Here is a 17,662-nt window from a genome sequence, read left to right on the forward strand (position 1 = left end):
TAACAAAATCCAGAGGAGTGTATACAGTACGTAGTTTTCCTGCGCTAAGTCGCTTCAGTCGTGTCCCCCTTGGTGTAACCCTATGGACTACACCCCCCAGGCTCCTCTGTCCATGGGATTCTCCAGGCAAGAATACTGGAGTGAGCTTCATTTCCTTCTCCAGGGGATCTTCCCAACCCAAGGATGGAATCCATGTCTCAGTCTACTGCACTGGCAGGCAGGTTCTTTACCACTAGCGCCACCTAGGAAGCCAGTGGTTTTCCTGTGGTTGGTAATGTGTGCTGTGATTTTTATGCTCTAAAGCCTTCAGGAGACTCATGGTTGCAACCATGGAAGCAAAATAAGATTTTTGCACTTAATAATCTGACCTAGTTTATCCGTTTATATTATTTAGAAGATTATTTCCTGATTCTCCTCCTTGGTGAGAGTTGTTAAATCTCAAACTTTTAAGACTCCCATTGACAGTTGTAAAATATGAAAGAACGTGCACTCACTTTTTCTGTAGTTTTGTACCTTTTGAATTCACGGCAGTTGTATCCAGTATTTTGTTAGCTTTTCTTCGTTGATGTTTTTTTCATAGTACATTTTACTGCTGGGAAGCGGATTACTTTAACAGGACTCTCTTTCTTCTTTTCTATAGGAATAAATCAAATGTTAAAATTCTATGTGTATCTTACATAAGTTTAGGTAGTTACAACTTTAAATTGCCCCAAGAATCCTCAATTGGACAATTGTATAATGAGCAGAGAGTGGGGTGTGGAGGGGTGGGCATGCTGCTGGGGGATCATGCAACTGATTACCAGGGCTATCTTTTTGTCTCACTACATTTGGAGTCATTTAAATAATTATCTTCCCCTCCAATGTCCTCTTCTAGCAGAAAAATGTGCATGCAAAAGGAGAAATCATGCAAGTAATACAAGTCCTCAAATGCAAAGGATTTCAGAAATACTTAATACATACTTGCATTTTTAATTTGCTTCCTTATGAACAAGATGGGATAATTTATAGTAGCTATGGTTGCTCAGGTTAATTTGTTATAAGTCATTGAAAATACACAGTTTTGTCTTAGATCTCGCTGCTGCAGTGTATGGTAGTTACTTTGCTCATCACCGGACAGGTAATTTAAAAGCTAAAATTTTCTTAATTTAGGTCAGTTGATAAATTTAACAATTACACTGTTAATATATTTGTCTAAAACCGATGGTTTTCCATACTTGGCTACACAGTGGAGCCAGCTAGAGAGAATTCTAAAATTACTCGTGGGTCTCACCCCCCAGACTTGTGGTGAATTGGTCTGGCTGAGCAGAGGAAATTTTAAACTTCCCCTGCTGCTGCTGCTGCTAAGTCGCTTCAGTCGTGTCCGACTGTGCGACCCCATAGACGGCAGCCCACCAGGCTCCCCTGTCCCTGGGATTCTCCGGGCAAGAACACTGGAGTGGGTTGCCATTTCCTTCTCCAATGCATGAAAGGGAAAAGTGAAAGTGAAGTCGTGTAGTCACGTCCGACTCTTCTCGACCCCATGGACTGCAGCCTACCAGGCTCCTCCGTCCACGGGATTTTCCAGGCAAGAGTACTGGAGTGGGGTGCCATTGCCTTCTCCAAAACTTCCCCTAGGTGACACTACTGTTTGAAAACTAAGATCTGAACTCTTCTTAGCTCAGATCTTAATTTTTCCAAGAGAGCTTTAGAAAATTTCTGAGTGAATTACATTTTTAAGTATTTCTTACTGAAAATTTGATTCTGCTTCAATAACCAGGTTTGTTTCCAGAACTAAGAGATCGAAACATAGATAATTATATCAAGTCCTTTTGATCACAATCACAAAAAGATAACAGAAAGCATAAAATTTTTTATCTAAAAATATCTCTTGGCCTAAAAAAGTCTTCTGTAGAGCACATATCAAGTTGATTAGTACACAGATTGTTTATCTGTTATCTAAATTATACTGTATGGTATAATACTCAGGGATTTTTTTGAATTTTAAAACAAAATTATTTTTAATACTTCTTTAAAAGTAATCTTTGCAGGTTAATTAGGTTGGCTAAACACCAAAAATTAATTTATAAGAAAGACTATTAAAGCAAAAAGTAATGATTTTAATTTTCAGGATGAAGTCTGGCATTTCACATTCTGCCAAGCCTATCCCTCATGCTTGCCAACCAGGACCTCCCGCAGATCTCCACTCGGCCACATCATTACTGTTCCCTGGCCAGTCTACATCTACTGCTCCTTCAGGAAGACATCCCATGTACTCTCAACACCCCAAAGAACAGAGGTGTCTCTTTACCCTCCATTGCTACTGACTTGGGAGAATCCACTGTAGTCTAATCATCTCTTCACTTGTCTGTTTCTCACAATGTATATGCTTTGAGGTCAGGGACCGAGTCGTGTTCAATTTAGTAACTAGCCACATGCTCTAGTGGGTTTCCCAGGTGGCTCAGTGGTAAAAGAATCTGCCTGCCAACGCAGGAGACAGGTTCCATCCCTGGGTTGGGAAGATCTTCTGGAGGAGGGCATGGCAACCCACTCCAGTATTCTTGCCTGGAGAATCCCATGGACAGAGGAGTCCATAGGGTCTCAAAGAGTGGGACATAACTGAATGACTAAGCTCACAGGCATGGTCTAGTGCCGGGCTCAAAGATATTCAGTATGCTAATACAGCTAGTGCTGTGACTGTAGGAGCACACCAGACCCGGCAGGGCTGCAGTGATACACTGTGTCCAGAAGAGGGTGCAGGAGAGGGCTGTTAAGCTGGAAGAGATCAAGGGCTTCTCTAGAAGTCCACCCGTGACAGAAGCCATTCGATACGAAATATCCAAGAGCCAGTAGCTCAGAGTAATTCAAGGGGCCTATTATCTCCTCAGGAGGTAAGAAGACTTCAGAAATATTAGTGCCTAATTTGTGTCTGAGGCATCATTTATTACTACTCCTGTTGCATTGTTTAGTCACTAAGCTGTGTCCAACTCTTTCAGACCCCATGGACTGTAGCCTGCCAGGCTCCTCTGTGCATGGGATTTCCCAGGCAAGAATACTGAAGTGGCTTGCCATTTCCTTCTCCAGATCTTCCTTACCTAGGGATTAAACCTGTGTCTCCTGCATTGCAGGCGGATTCTTTTTACCACTGAGCTACTTGGAGCAGCTAAAGAATGGAGGTTAAATAATGTGTTAAGAAGCAGAGTTGAAATTTGATCCCAGGTCCACCTTCCTCTAAAGCCCACGTGGTACCAGTCCTCCAGGAGCAGAAACAAGTGGAGATGGAGAATCCAGAGATCCTCCTTTACAGCTCATCGCCATTTCCAGTTCTCTAGAGACCTCTCTCCCACTTCCTTAACCAGGTCAAGTCTCTCTCCCTCTCAGGTTCTCTCATGGTTCTCATGCCCCACCTGTAAAATCCATATGACATGAGACTTTACACACATTTGCTTAATACATTCTTGGTTCTCCCACTGTGTCAGGAGTTGGCAAACTGCAGGCACAATTCTGCTAATGATGGCAGACCTGAGTAGATGCTACAGAGACCTCATGCGTGACAAAGCTAAAAAAATACTATGGCCCTTTAATATTTGCAGACTTTTGTGCTAGATTATGAGTTCTATTTGGTGGGGATTATATCTGTTTTCATTGACCACTATAACCCTAGAGCCTAACATGGTACTTGGCACAAAATAGGCTTCAGTAAAAAAAAAAAAAAGTAAACTTCTGGAATTCAGTTTAGAGTTAATAGTGAAATGTGGATGCAACCCTAAAAACAGGAGGAATTTCAAGTATCAGTATGCCCAATTAGAAACATTTCAGTGGCTGCAAACAGTACTGGCTTTTTACATTGAAATTCCTCCATTCAAAAATCTATTGACTGAAAATATATTCAGTAGAAATATATGTTTTTTTCTTATAAAATTTAGTGATATTCTTTTCATTTCCAACCACAAAAGGAGAACATTTAAATTTTTCCAGAATAGGCATCATATAACAGAGCTTGTTCATCACTGAATGGCCTAGAACAAAGAAATCATCGCATCCCTTATTCTCTATTTGTCTCAGTGGATATGATCCTTAGGGTTTGCCATGTTGCCAAGAAAGTGCACCCACTCCATGAGTGATCAAAGGAAAAGGTACCTTACAGAGTTTGGCAAACATCTACTGTTTATCTACTGTTCGCCTAAACAGTAAATACTTTAGGTGGGGTGAGTCATGGGGTCCCTGTCACAGTGTCTGTCATTGTAGCACAAATGCAGCCAAATGTAATGTGTGAACGTATGAGCATGGCTGGGATTGAATAAAACTTTATCTCTGCATATAGAAATTTGAATTTCATATAATTTTCTAGTTGGTCGTGGTGTTCAGTCATTCAGTCATGTCTGACTCTTTGCAACCCCTTGGACTGCAGCACACCAGGCTTCCCTGTCCATCACCAACTCTCGGAGCTTGCTCAAACTCATGTCCATCAAGTCAGTGATGCCATCCAACCATCTCATTCTCTGTAATCTCCTTCTCCTCCTGCCTTCTATCTTTTCAAGCATCAGGGTCTTTTCCAATGAGTCAGCTCTTTGCATCAGGTGGCCAAAGTATTGCAGCTTCAGCTTCAGCTTCATGCCTTTCAATGAATAATTAGGGTTGATTTCCTTTAGGATTGACAGGTTTGATCTCCTTGCTGTCTAAGGAACTCTCAAGAGTCTTCACCAGCATCACAATTTGAAAGCATCAGTTCTTAGGTGCTCAGCCTTCTTCTTTTTAAAAATTAATTTATTTTAATTGGAGGCTAATTACTTTACAATATTGTAATGGTTTTTTGCCATACATTGACATGAATCAGCAATGGTCCAACTCTCACATCCATACATGACTACTGGGGAAACCATAGCCTTGACTAGATGGACCTTTGTTGGCAAAGCAATGTCTCTGCTTTAATATGCTGTCTAGGTTGGTCATAACTTTTCTTTCAAGGAGCAAGCATCTTTTAATTTCATGGCTGCAGTCACTATCTGCAGTGATTTTGGAACCCAAGAAAGTAAAGTTTGTCACTGTTTCCACTGTTTCCTCATCTATATGGCATTAAGTGATGGGACCAGATCGTATGATTTTAGTTTTTTGAATGTTGAATTTTAACCCAGGTTTTTCACTCTCCTCTTTCACCTTCATCAAGAGGCTCTTTAGTTCTTCTTTGCTTTCTGCCAAGGGGTGGTGTCATCTACATATCTAAGGTTATTGAATCTGGTACTGGCCAATATTATCCTTTTGATTTTTTCTAACCATTTGAAAATACAAAAACCATTCTTAGCTCTGAGCCCTACAAATATAGGAGGGAAGCAGGTTTGGCCCCTTGGTTGTAGTTTAATGACCCTTGTTGTAGGCAATAGGACTTGCTCAGGAATCTCCACACCATTGTTGATATCTAGGAACACAGGCAGCAACTGAGAATAGGGGAGGAGTTTAAAACTGAAAGCCCCAAGCTTCGATTTCTCTAAAGTTTTCATCAGACTACAACAAAGTTTCCTTACAGTTTGTGGTTTGGTTATAATGACAACCTGAGCAAAAATTGTGAGCATCGGAAACTGAGGTGAGTGCTCTCCAAACTGTCTTGAGTTTGTATCATGTGCCCCAGTTTATTTATACACTATAAATATATATAATGATGTGTACAATATCAGACAGAAATTTTAAGAGATAACTAAATTTTTCCAGTAGTCATGTATGGATGTGAGAGTTGGACTATAAAGAAAGTTAAGCGCCGAAGAATTGATGCTTTTGAACTGTGGTGCTGGAGAAGACTCTTGAGAGTCCCTTGGACTGCAAGGAGATCCAACCAGTCCATCCTAAAGGAGATCAGTCCTGAATATTCATTGGAAGGACCGATGTTGAAGCTGAGACTCCAATACTTTGGCCACCTGATCCGAAGAACTGACTCATTGGAAAAGACGCTGATGCTGGGAAAGATTGGAGGCAGAAGAAGAAGGGGATGAAAGAGGATAAGATCACTGGATGGCATCGCCAACTTGATAGACATGAGTTTGGGTGAGCTCTGGGAGTTGGTGGTGGACAGGGAAGCCTGGCATGCTGCAGTCCCTGGGGTCGCAGAGTCAGACACGACTGAGCAACTGGACAACAACAACAATTATGTTCTTGTTCTGTGTGGCGGGAATACCATAAATGGCAAAAATGTTAAAATTTTTGCCTTATGGTGTGTATATGTGTGTGTGACTTTTATGCTTTTCATACTTGCGATATTTCATAATTAATATTAACTGGAACTTGTTCCAGTTGCCTAGAATAAGCACAGCTTAAGAGTCATGTATACTGATTGCCTATCAAATGAAGTTAAATTTTAATGAAATGACTGTACCATTTGGATGATATAAAAATGAATGCCACGTACTGGATCGACCCATCGTGCATGTGCGTGCAGTTGCGTCCGACTCTGTGACCGCATGGACTGTAGCCTGCCGGGCTCTTCTGTCTGGGGAATTTTCCAGGCAAGATTACTGGAGTGGGTTGTCATTTCTTTCTCCAGGGGATCTTTCCACCCAGGGATTGAACCCATGTCTCTTGCATCTCCTGCACTGGCAGGCAGGGTCTTTACCAGCTAAGCCACCAGGGAAGCCCATTATTTATATTTTATTTGGGTTGGTTTTCACACAAAGCAACTATTAATATTACTCTCTTCTGGACACGATATCTTGAAATGGAAGTAAAAATTAAAATCCATGCTGAAAAATAGAATATACAAACTGACAATGGCCAGACCATACATGACAATAGACCCATGAATTGACCAAATATGCAATTAGCCCAGAATAGTCATAATTTGATCAATGACTGCCAACTTCCCTCCTTTATAATCCTTCTTCTAACTCAGGACCAACCAGAGAAGAGCCAAATATGCTCACTAATCTATCACATAGGCTATCCAGCTTCTAGTCAGCCTGTTGCCAGCTTTCCAATGCCAACAACCTCCAGTCAGAACACACCTGAAGCTTTCCTTTTCCCCACCCTCAACACTGAACCTCTCCCACTCTGCTGCCTGCCTCTGAATCTCTGCCAATAACAAGTGATGGTGACACTGACTCCCTTGCTTTATGCCTCAGATTGTTCTCATTTGGGGGGCCTTCCATTATTTCCATGCTGCAATCCTCCACTTTCAATAGGTTATCAGTTCTCAAAGTACAAGAAAAGGGGAATATGGTATTAGTTTTTCAGTGGGTTTAGCTTTTCAATATAGTACATTTAAATTTGCTCCAATGTAAAGATTCCATCAGGTTTCAGATAAAAAGGGAAGATTTTCTCATGTGAAAACAGTGCAATCGAAGAAACTATTTAGCTCTTAAAAGTCGACTTGATCTACAGTTACTAGGGATGGCCTGACCTAACAAAGAAAATACAGAGTTAAGCAAGATGCACAAAGACTCTTTGTGCAATAAGATATAATAAGTATAGGGGCTTCCCTTGTGGCTCAGGGGTGAAGAATCTGCCTGCAGTGCAGGAGACTCGGGTTCAGTCCCTGGGTCAGGAAGATCCCCTGGAGGAAGAAATGGCAACCCGCGCCAGTATTCTTGCCTGAGAAATCCCACAGACAGAGCAGCCTGGCGGGCTTCAGTCCATAGGATCACAAAGAGTCTGACATGACTGAAGCCACTGAGCATGCACACATAATAAGTATCATCAAGGTGGAACATGATGATAAACACAACTTTTTGGTTGATAAGAAGATTCACCCACAAAATTCCTTAGTGGCTGCTAAAACATTATTTCTTTTATCAAGCAACACCCTCAGAACACTGTTTTTTTTTTTTTAAACCAAATATCTAGATGTTTTTAATTGTGCCGCTTTCTTTCATTTTACTTTTATTTCACTTATTTTATTTTTTACAACTCACCTTTAGTATGGCTTATCTAATGATGATGCTCTTAAATCTTAATAACCTCTAATAGATCTGTACACTTGTCAGATAATACCATTTTCATTTCACCTCTCCATCTCTCCCCTATGCTCTATTCTCCTTCCTTCTGACAGTGCCCTCTACCTCCACCATCCCACCTTTTCAAGGGATTCCAGCGCTGGGATCCCTGGGCTGTACTGGCCAAGGATTCACCTCTGCTTCTCACTGGAGTCCTGGTATGGGCAGTTCTGTGGCCCTGGTGTCTAACACGACTCTAGAGTAGGGACTGAGGGTGAAGGTTGAGCTTCCTCTGAAAAGACTGGGTTGCTCGTTCTTGAGTCAGTTGTGTTATAATCAATGTGTTAACATCTCAGAAGACCCAGAAAGCATCATTAGACTTTCAGAGAAGGCAACACTTCCTGTTTCTAATGCTAAACTCAGCTCAGGAAGAAAGGGCAAAATGATGTTCACTATTTTCTTTTAAAAGATAAGGAAGCATGTAAAAGAGTTTAAAAAGATTTGGGGGGAGGAATATTTTTAAAAATCGGAAAGAAGTTGAGATTCAGTTATTTAGGAGACTCACTAAGATAAAAAGAGAGGCTTGCCCAACACTGCTACAGTGCCATATTCAATCGCACAAATGAGAATAAACATTCAGTGAACATATGTGATATTATTGGGAATAGATTATTGCAGATAACTAAATTATTGGTTGGCATTCTTTTGGGGGGCTATTTTTGATGTCACCAGTGACAGTAAAATAGCAGAAAGTTCTTGAGATGTTACTTACTGAGAAAGTCTGTCTCCGATTCCTTTTCCATTAGACTACGCATCTCATCAAGGTCTGATTGAAGCAAAATACTGATTTGTTCGATTTTTTCATCTCTTTCACACAGCTTGCCTATCAGATTTTTTATTTCTCTCAAGGTCTCATTACCACTTTCTATCAGTTCCTTAAAAAAATAGCATTTGGGGGTATGTGAATATAAATAGCAACAAAATAAATAAAAATATCTTGTACAAGTGAGTCATGCACAAGACAAAAATACATATACAATATTGGTACTAGTTGTGTAAAGTAAGTGTCTTACACAGAAAATTCACAAAGTTCTGTAAAGGATGTTAGAAAAGTGAATTAACAAATGATATTTAATAGAATGCTCACTAAACTCAAAATTCTAACTGGGTAGGGAACTAGTGATGGCGGCATAAAAAAGCCAGCTCATCTTAGGAGCACCAGGGAACTGCAGAGGAGACTCAGTGCGGCTTGCAGCTTAAGAGAAAGAACGTTGCAATCAGGGAGGTCTGAGCTTTAAATCCCGAAAGTTCACCAATGGGCTTCCCTGGTGGCTCACATGGTCCTGCAATGCAGAAGACCTGAGTTCAGTCCATGCGTTGGGAAGATCTCCTGGAGAAGGGAATGGCCACCCACTCCGTATTCTTGCCTGGAGAATTCAATGGACAGAGAAGCCTGGAGGGCTACAGTCTGGTCTTGGGCAAGTCTGAGTCTCAGTTGCTTCATCTAAAAAAGGCATTACTAGCACTTCTCTTAGCCTCTGTTTAAGGGTTAAACAAGGGTCACAGGTAATCTTTAGTTACTTAGAAAGTAGCAGAACCAGGATCTATATTCTAGTCTACCTGCTTCTAAAGCAGGGAGAGATGGAGATGGTGCATAGCTGGTAAAATGTGGAGGAAAGAGAGAGTGCAGAACTGACAAATTTGTCCTAAAATAATCTGTCTTCCGTTTATGCTTGGAAATAAAAATGTCATTCCCACTTTAGCTGAAGTGGTAGAGTGGGAAGATAGCTTCCCAAAGGGTGAAGATTTCATAATGACATTTTATATTCTTAAGAATAAGACAACAGGCCCAAAATGGAGTCACTTATACTAAATCCCACGTCACCAAACTGAGAGACTTAATTAGTTTCAGTTCTCTTAGAAATGGAATCTTAACCAGTCCATCAGGAATTAGCTGATCAGCACTAAATAGGTAATCTGCCTGGTCGATCCCTGCCATCCCTGAAAGGGAAGTGGCCTTGCAATATGGAACCTGCCATTTTTACCTGGAATGACTTCCTTGTTCTTGCTCCCTCTGCCTATAAAAGTCTTTCATTTTGTACAGATCCCCAGAGCTTCTTCCTGTCTGCTAGCTAAAATGCTGCCTGATTTGTGAGGTGTTGCACAGTGGTCATGTATGGATGCGAGAGTTGGACTGTGAAGAAGGCTGAGTGCTGAAGAACTGATGCTTTTGAACTGTGGTGTTGGAGAAGACTCTTGAGAGTCCCTTGGACTGCAAGGAGATCCAACCAGTCCTTTCTGAAGGAGATCAGCCCTGGGATTTCTTTGGAAGGAATGATGCTAAAGCTGAAACTCCAGTACTTTGGCCACCTCATGGGAAGAGTTGACTCATTGGAAAAGACTCTGATGCTGGGAGGGATTGGGGGACAGGAGGAGAAGGGGACGACAGAGGATGAGATGGCTGGATGGCATCACTGACTCGATGAACGTGAGTCTGAGTGAACTCCGGGAGTTGGTGATGGACAGGGAGGCCTGGTGTGCTGCGATTCATGGAGTTGCAAAGAGTCGGACACGACTGAGCAACTGAACTGACTGACTGACTGCACAAAGCCAATAAAATCTTTAAAACTGATTCAGTTGAGATTTGATTTGTGACAACACAAAGAACACATTTTAGAATGTGATGATCACATGAGCTCTGTCTTCCTTCCTTACACACACACTTATTAGGTAGGTAGATATCTTAGAAATATGATACTTATCAAGGCAACATAAAAAAGCTCACCTTAAGTGTAGTCCAAAATTCAGCCCACAAATCCGAATATTGTGCTAAATTAAAGATTTTTAAAATGCAAAGGTTACTGAAATAATTTGAACATTTTATTAAAGTAATGCTATTTGTTTTTCAAAAACCATTTTTATCTATCAGTTTTTACTTCTGAAATGTCAGACTAACACTTGCCCTGCCACTGTAAAAAAAGGAGAAAATGGGACTAAATATATAAAACAAATAAATTTGCTGCAATATCCAGTTTTCAGATACTGGAGAATGGGCAACACGGAACGGTGACACCTAAAAGAAGGGAGCTCTCCTCCGGTCACTGGGCTCTCCTGGGGGCGTGCAAGCTGAGCAAGACAGGCTTGCACACAGACACAGAAATCTGCTCAAAGATTAACAAATCAAATCCAGCAATATATGAAAACAGTAACAGCTTTTGAATAAGTGGATCTTATCGCAGGAGTGGAAGATTGGTTTGACATTCCAAAGTCAATCAGTGCAATTTTCCGCACTAACCTTGTAAAGGAGAAACACCACCTGAGCATCTCAGTAGCTGCTTGAGTCGCTGAGGTCACTCACAATGGCACTGCATGCCCATGTGACGGACCCCCTCCAATAAATACCCTGGACACCCAACCCTGTGAGCTCCCCTACCTGGCACCAGTTTGCATGTGTCACACACCACTGCTGGGGGAGTTAAATGCATGCCACTGGGGTGTAACTCTACTGTAACTCCACTGGGAAAGGCCACCCGCAGGCTTGCATCTAGTTTCCACCAAGCCCTTTTCCCTTCCCTGATTTTACTCGGTATCCTTCACTGAACAGACAATAACCATCAAGCATAACAATGTCTGAGTCCTGTGAATCCTTCCAGCTAATCACTGGGACTGAGGATGCTCTTGTGGACCTCTGAAACTTTACTAACAGCTGTGAAATCTTGCTGAGAAAAATTAAGTAAGTTCTAAATAAATGGAGGTATACACTGTATTCTTGGATTGGAAGTCTTCACTTTGTTAAGATGTAAATTCTCCTCAGATTGATTTATAGATTCAACACAAACTCAATCAAGATCCGAGCAGGGGTACGCGTGTGTGTAGATTAATAAGCTAATTCTAAAGCTTATATGGAAATCAAAATATCTAAAATAGCCAAAATGATTCTAACAGAGAAGCACAAATGAGAAGAACTAACATTACATGATATTTACAGATTGAATATGAAACTATAGCAATCAGGACAGTGTGATGTTGGTATAAATCCAGATACTTAGAATAAAGGAACAGATTCATAAAACTGATTTTTTTTAAAAGTCATTGAGTAATACAATGCAAGAAGGAAAGTCTTTTCAAAAATGGTGCTGGAACAACTGAATATGCATAAGAGAACACCGTTATATTTCAACCCTACCTCATACCACATGAAAGAGTTAACTTTCATCCCTGGTTAAAGGGATCTAGACATTAAAGCTAAAAATCTAGTTGGTGATGGACAGGGAGGCCTGGCGTGCTGCAGTCCATGGGGTCGCAAAGAGCTGGACACGCCTGAGCGACTGAACTGAACTGAACTGAAAAACTAATAGAGAAAACATAGGAAAAACTCTGAGAACTAGGCTTAGGCAAAAAAGGACACAAAACGCTAATGCTAAAAAGAAAAACTAGATAAAGCAGACTTTGCTCAAAAGAAAATTTTAAACTTTTTTCTAGGGCACCATAAGTAAATGAAAAGTCAAGCCTTAGACTTAAAAAGGAATCATTTCCAGGCTATATAAATATTTTAACTCAATAGGAAACACAAAGATTTGGAAAGACATGTGGCACTAACTTTTAAGGTCAAGTCACAATGCCATGAACTTCTACTTTGTTTTCTTGGAATGTTAGCTTTTGAAACACAGCAGGTCAAGCAGCTGCACGTATGGAGAGGCCACACAGAGGTGTTCTGGTTAGCAGTCTCCCCTGAATTCAGCTGAGAGCCAGCATTGACACCAGACACATGAGTGAGCGGGTCTGCAGAGGACTCCAGTCCCCAGCTGCTGAATTATTCCTCAGCCATCAAGTTGCCCCAGCTGATGTGAAGTAGAACAGGCAGGAGTTGCCTCCACTAAATTCTAACCAAACTGACAATTTGTAAGCAAAATAATCTGCAATGCTTGTTATGTTGTAACAGATAATTTGTCAACAACATAACATAAAAAATGATATGTAAGTGGCCAAAAAACACATGAGAAGATACTTAACATTAGTCAACAGAAAATCTTAATCAAGAGGAAATGCCATTTCATAGCTGCTGCTGCTGCTGCTAAGTCGCTTCAGTCGTGTCCGACTCTGTGTGACCCCATAGACGGCAGCCCACCAAGCTCCCCGGTCCCTGGGATTCTCCAGGCAAGAACACTGGAGTGGGTTGCCATTTCCTTCTCCAATGGATGAAAGTGAAAAGTGAAAGTCAAGTCACTCAGTCGTGTCTGACTCTTCGCGACCCCATGGACTGCAGCCTACCAGGCTCCTCCATCCATGGGATTTTCCAGGCAGGAGTACTGGAGTGGGGTGCCATTGCCTTCTCCGATTTCATAGCTAGTAAATGGTTAAAATGACAACAGTTTTAAGTGTTTTGACAATTTTAAGTGCTGGAGAGGATGTGGTGCTATTAGGATGATAAGTCTGTACAACTACTTTGGCAAACAGGCCATTTCTTATAAATCCAATGATTCCCCTCCTTTGTATTTACCCAAGAGAAACTAAAATAAATATTCTCAAAAACACAAATAGTAACCCCCAAAAGGAAACAATCCAAATGTTCCTCAGCTAGTGAAGGGATAAACAAAATATGGTACATCCATTTAAAGGACCACTATCATACAGCTACTTCCCTGGTGGTTCAGATGGTAAAGAATCTGCCTTGTAATGTAGGAGACCCAGGTTTGATCCCTGAGTCAGGTAGATCCCTTGGTGAAGGGAATGGCAACCCACTCCAGTATTCTTACATGAAGAATTCCATGGATAGAGGAGCCTGGCAGGCTACAGTTCCTGGGGTCGCAAAGAGTCATACATGACTGAGCGACTAACACACTTTCACTATACAGCTATAAAAAAACAAACAAGGATATATGCAGCAACATAGATGGATCTTTAAAAAGTCTTCTGAGTAAAAGCAGCCAGGTACAAAACAGTACATGTTCTATCATCCCATTATATCCAGTCCTTAAGGACAGACGCACTGTCCTTCAGTGGTTTCTGGGAACTGGAAGCAGACTGGGAAATCAACCATAAAGAGACACAAGGGATGCTTTTCAATGATGAAAATGTTCTGTTCTTTCTTGTAGTGGCTCTGGTGATATGTACACCTGTCAAAACTCATTGAACTTAAGATGGGTACATTTTATTATATCAAACCAGTAACATTGATTTCAACAAAACAGAACTTTATTTTTTTATATGTAAAAGGTCACTCATGACACATTACTTACTCTGAAGATCTGTCAGCTGACAAGACAGGTCACTTGAGGAGCGCACGAGGTCTTCTCCCCTTTCGTATTGCTCTATGTTGTCCTTTAGGTATGCAATATACTGGAAATTAAAGGTGTATGGTTGCTTTAAGCTGTTGAATTATAGTAGGTTAATTATCTGTGTAGTCGCTTAGCAAACATTTATTGATCCCTCCTCTGTGTGTCCCATCATTCTAGCTGCCAAGGTGACAGTGGTAAGCACAGCCCTTGCTAAGCTAATATTCTGTTGAGGGAAATAAAGGACCTTGCTTCCTAGTAAGCATTTCAACGTCACCCAAATAAACATGATATTCTGAATTTGCCACCAAAATGAACTAAAATGTATGCTGCCTAAATGCACTGTGTCCACAGGAAAAAAATTTTCCTTTTGGCAAAATGTGTGTTCAGTATATGCTACAAGGCAGCAATGTTGCCTCACTGGAGGTATTCATAGGACCGCAGAGGGATGAATTATCAAGTCGGGAGACCCTATGGAATTGCTCACTCTAGTTGGATGTTTCACTGGGTTGGTTGGCAGTGACAGCAGTGGTTTGGATATCAGAGACATGGCTTTCTGTTCTAACTACCCAGTGCTCAGGAACTCTAAAGTCTGGGAACTCTGAAAATGTGGGCTTTGGGATATAAAGTAGGCACTGGCTCAGTTTCGATAGAGAAATTATCAAACACTAGAAACTACTGATAAAAATCTTAGAAATGGTCCCAGTGCCCTAGGAGAAGACATGGACCTGTTCCACAGGGCTGTTCATGAGGATGTGCCAGAGGGGCTCTCCTGCAGCCTTACCCCGTGTCAGTCTTTGCACAGCCTGCTGGCAGGTTTTGTAGTAAATCTAAGTGAAAGCTATCATAAGCCAAATCCAAGTCATCATTCTTGCTCTGTTTGAACATGGCTCACTGTTTATAGACTTGTCTAGTTCAGGTGGCTTCCTGTAACTCTCCATTAGTCCCCTTTTTGGTCTTTTAGTCCCCTCTTGGTCTCCACTTCTACTGTTTCCTCTTTCAAAACTATCTTTCCTCCGAATTCTGTTCACACTTCATTGTTCTCATTAACTGTCCTCAAGGAATCTCATTATCTCTCAGGTGTAAATCCTACCTCTATGCTAATAGCACCAGGTCAGATTTCTTCCTGGAGCTCCTCACCTGGTGTGATTAAATGCTCGTGCTCTATAGAGAGAATGGTACCTCAGTACTCTGTTTTACTTTAGCATATAAGTAAAATATTGCTTTTAAATTCTAAAAAAAAAAAATAAAATAAAATAAAATAAAATGGATGACAGGCTTCAAAAAAAATAAATAAAAATAAATGCTCGTGCTCTGGGTGACTATGTATATGTGCCCTGGGTGGATTGTCACACTTAACAACCAGATTGTAATTATACATTTGTATACCTGTCTCCCCAGCCAGACCGTGAGCTCTCTAAGGGTTTGGGACAGTGTCTTACCCATATTTGTATTCACTGTTGTTTCCCTAGAACTTGGGACTCAATGATGCTTAAAATGTTTGTTGAATGAAGGGATGAGATCATCAAAACAAAGAGTGATGAATGAATAAGATATAAGCATAGGGTCATCCAGGGCCTAGTAGATGGACCTTGAATCCAAAACAGAACTTTTAGAATCAATGTTTCACATAGTTATCCATTTGGTCACCCATTACCAAAATAGCAATGAAAATTCCAACTAAATCAATAAATAATCTACATCATCTTGATAGGAAGACAGTCTTGTGGAATGTTTCATAGGTGGATGAAATTCCTTTACAAGGTTGTTTCAAGGCTAGAAGGATGAAGATGTTGGATGTGTGTGGGTTACTGCCAGTGGCACCTGGGCTCTGTGGAGCACATCTGCCTTTTCAAAGTAGACTCCTATCTCTTATGTCATTTAATTATACCAAAAAACACATGATATTAGATAGAGAATTGTTGCCATTTAGAGTCTTAGTGCTGTAGGACTGCCCAAAGTCACACTACAGGGTTACTACTGAGTGACAGACTCAAAGAAGTAAATCTTAAGTATAAATAAGCAAAACTTAATCTTTTGAGATTGAGACTTTCACTTTAGGGGTTGGATGAACAAATTCCTTTGCTATAAAAAGAACTACAATCAATCTGAAACCATCTAACTTTTAAAACGGGCACAAGACTGAACAGATACTTCACAAAGAGGGTCTCCAAGTGTAGTGAACAACATACAAATCATTTCCTGAACCATCAGGAAAATGCAAATTAAAACCACAGTGGGTCACCACTACACACCCTCCAGAATGATTAAATTGAAAAAGGCTGAATTTTGCTCAGAATCAGGAATAACTACACTCTCTTACATGACAGACAGGAGTGGCAGTTCATGCCATGTCCTTGGGAGACCGCCCCTGTGCACTAAGGGGGACCATATGACCCTCTACGGCTCTAGAATGCCACTCGAGCTGTTTACCCAAAAGAAATACGTAACTATATTCATCAAAATACATGTAATAGAATTTTCATGGTAGTAGTCCAAATTAGAAACTCTCCAAGCCTCCATCAAGAGCAGAGTGTATAAATTATAGTATAGTCACACAATGGAATGCAATACGTACAAACAGTAAAATACAGAACTGAGAATGAATGAACCGTAACTTCACTCAATAATAAGAAGAAACCTGGGAAGCATAATTTTGGGCAAAAGAATATGTACTGTATCATTCCATACATATACTGTTCAAAAGCAGGCAGAACTCGTCTATAGTGTTAAAAGTCAGTATAGCATATTGTGGGAGAGTATAGTATATGATATGGTATATCGTGGGAAGGTCAATAACAGGAAGGCCCATAGAAGACATAGAAGACAGTATCTGGATTCTGTTGATGGATGCTTTGTTTCTTGATCTAGGTGTTGGTTATTCAGCGTGTTAATTAAGCTGTGTATGATGTGGGCACTTCTCTCTGTGTACTTTAAGTTTCACTTAGAAAGTTTTAAGAGTTATTCTCTCCTTTTCTTTCATAACTAGTACAGATATGGAAATCAACCATGACCATCGTACAAAGTAAAGTGCTCTTGAACTTACCTCTTTTAATCTTTTATTTTCCAGGATCAAAGCATCTGTTTTTAGGTCATGTAAATAGATTTCATTTTCTAAGCTTTTTAAAATTTCAAAATGAGCTTTGGTTTTATAGCTTTCATGCTCTCTTAACTGTTTCAACTCCTGCTTCACTTTCTTCTGCTCAAACATAAAAGCCACAATTACCTTATAGAGTTCAACTAGCAGGGCACCAGTGTATTAAGCTGCCTGTACCACATTCAGAGAAGGGTTCTAATTACAGCTGACCCTTGAACAATGCGGGAGTGAGGGGCACCAACCCCTGCCCAGTCACAAATCTGGGTATAACTTTACAATTGGTACTCTATTACCAGTTTCACATCTCCTGATTGAACCAACCACAGACCGTGTAGTGCATTCATTGAAAAAAATAATTCACAAAGATATGGACACATGCAATTCAAACCCATATTGCT

General features: G+C 40.7%; 1 protein-coding gene across 5 annotated transcripts in view; it reads right to left on the reverse strand.

Annotated features, from left to right (window-relative positions):
* CCDC175 (coiled-coil domain containing 175) overlaps positions 1 to 17,662 on the reverse strand; it is a 236,972-nt gene that overhangs the window by 162,759 nt on the left and 56,551 nt on the right. For 2 of the 5 annotated variants that reach the window (XR_009738760.1, XR_009738762.1), the window contains 5 exons: positions 17,214 to 17,366; positions 14,132 to 14,231; positions 10,678 to 10,721; positions 8,665 to 8,827; positions 495 to 634 (listed from right to left, as the gene is read on the reverse strand). Coding sequence is in view for 2 of the 5 variants with exons in the window: in XM_061429035.1 (XP_061285019.1) it covers positions 549 to 634; positions 8,665 to 8,827; positions 10,678 to 10,721; positions 14,132 to 14,231; positions 17,214 to 17,366 (546 nt within the window). In the remaining 3 variants the exon portion in view is untranslated. The remainder of the gene's footprint in view (positions 1 to 494; positions 635 to 8,664; positions 8,828 to 10,677; positions 10,722 to 14,131; positions 14,232 to 17,213; positions 17,367 to 17,662) is intronic. The other 3 variants (XM_061429035.1, XR_009738761.1, XM_061429036.1) reach the window with 3 other exon arrangements.

Source organism: Bos javanicus, chromosome 10 (assembly GCF_032452875.1).
Source record: "Bos javanicus breed banteng chromosome 10, ARS-OSU_banteng_1.0, whole genome shotgun sequence".
Classification (NCBI taxonomy): Eukaryota; Metazoa; Chordata; class Mammalia; order Artiodactyla; family Bovidae; genus Bos; species Bos javanicus.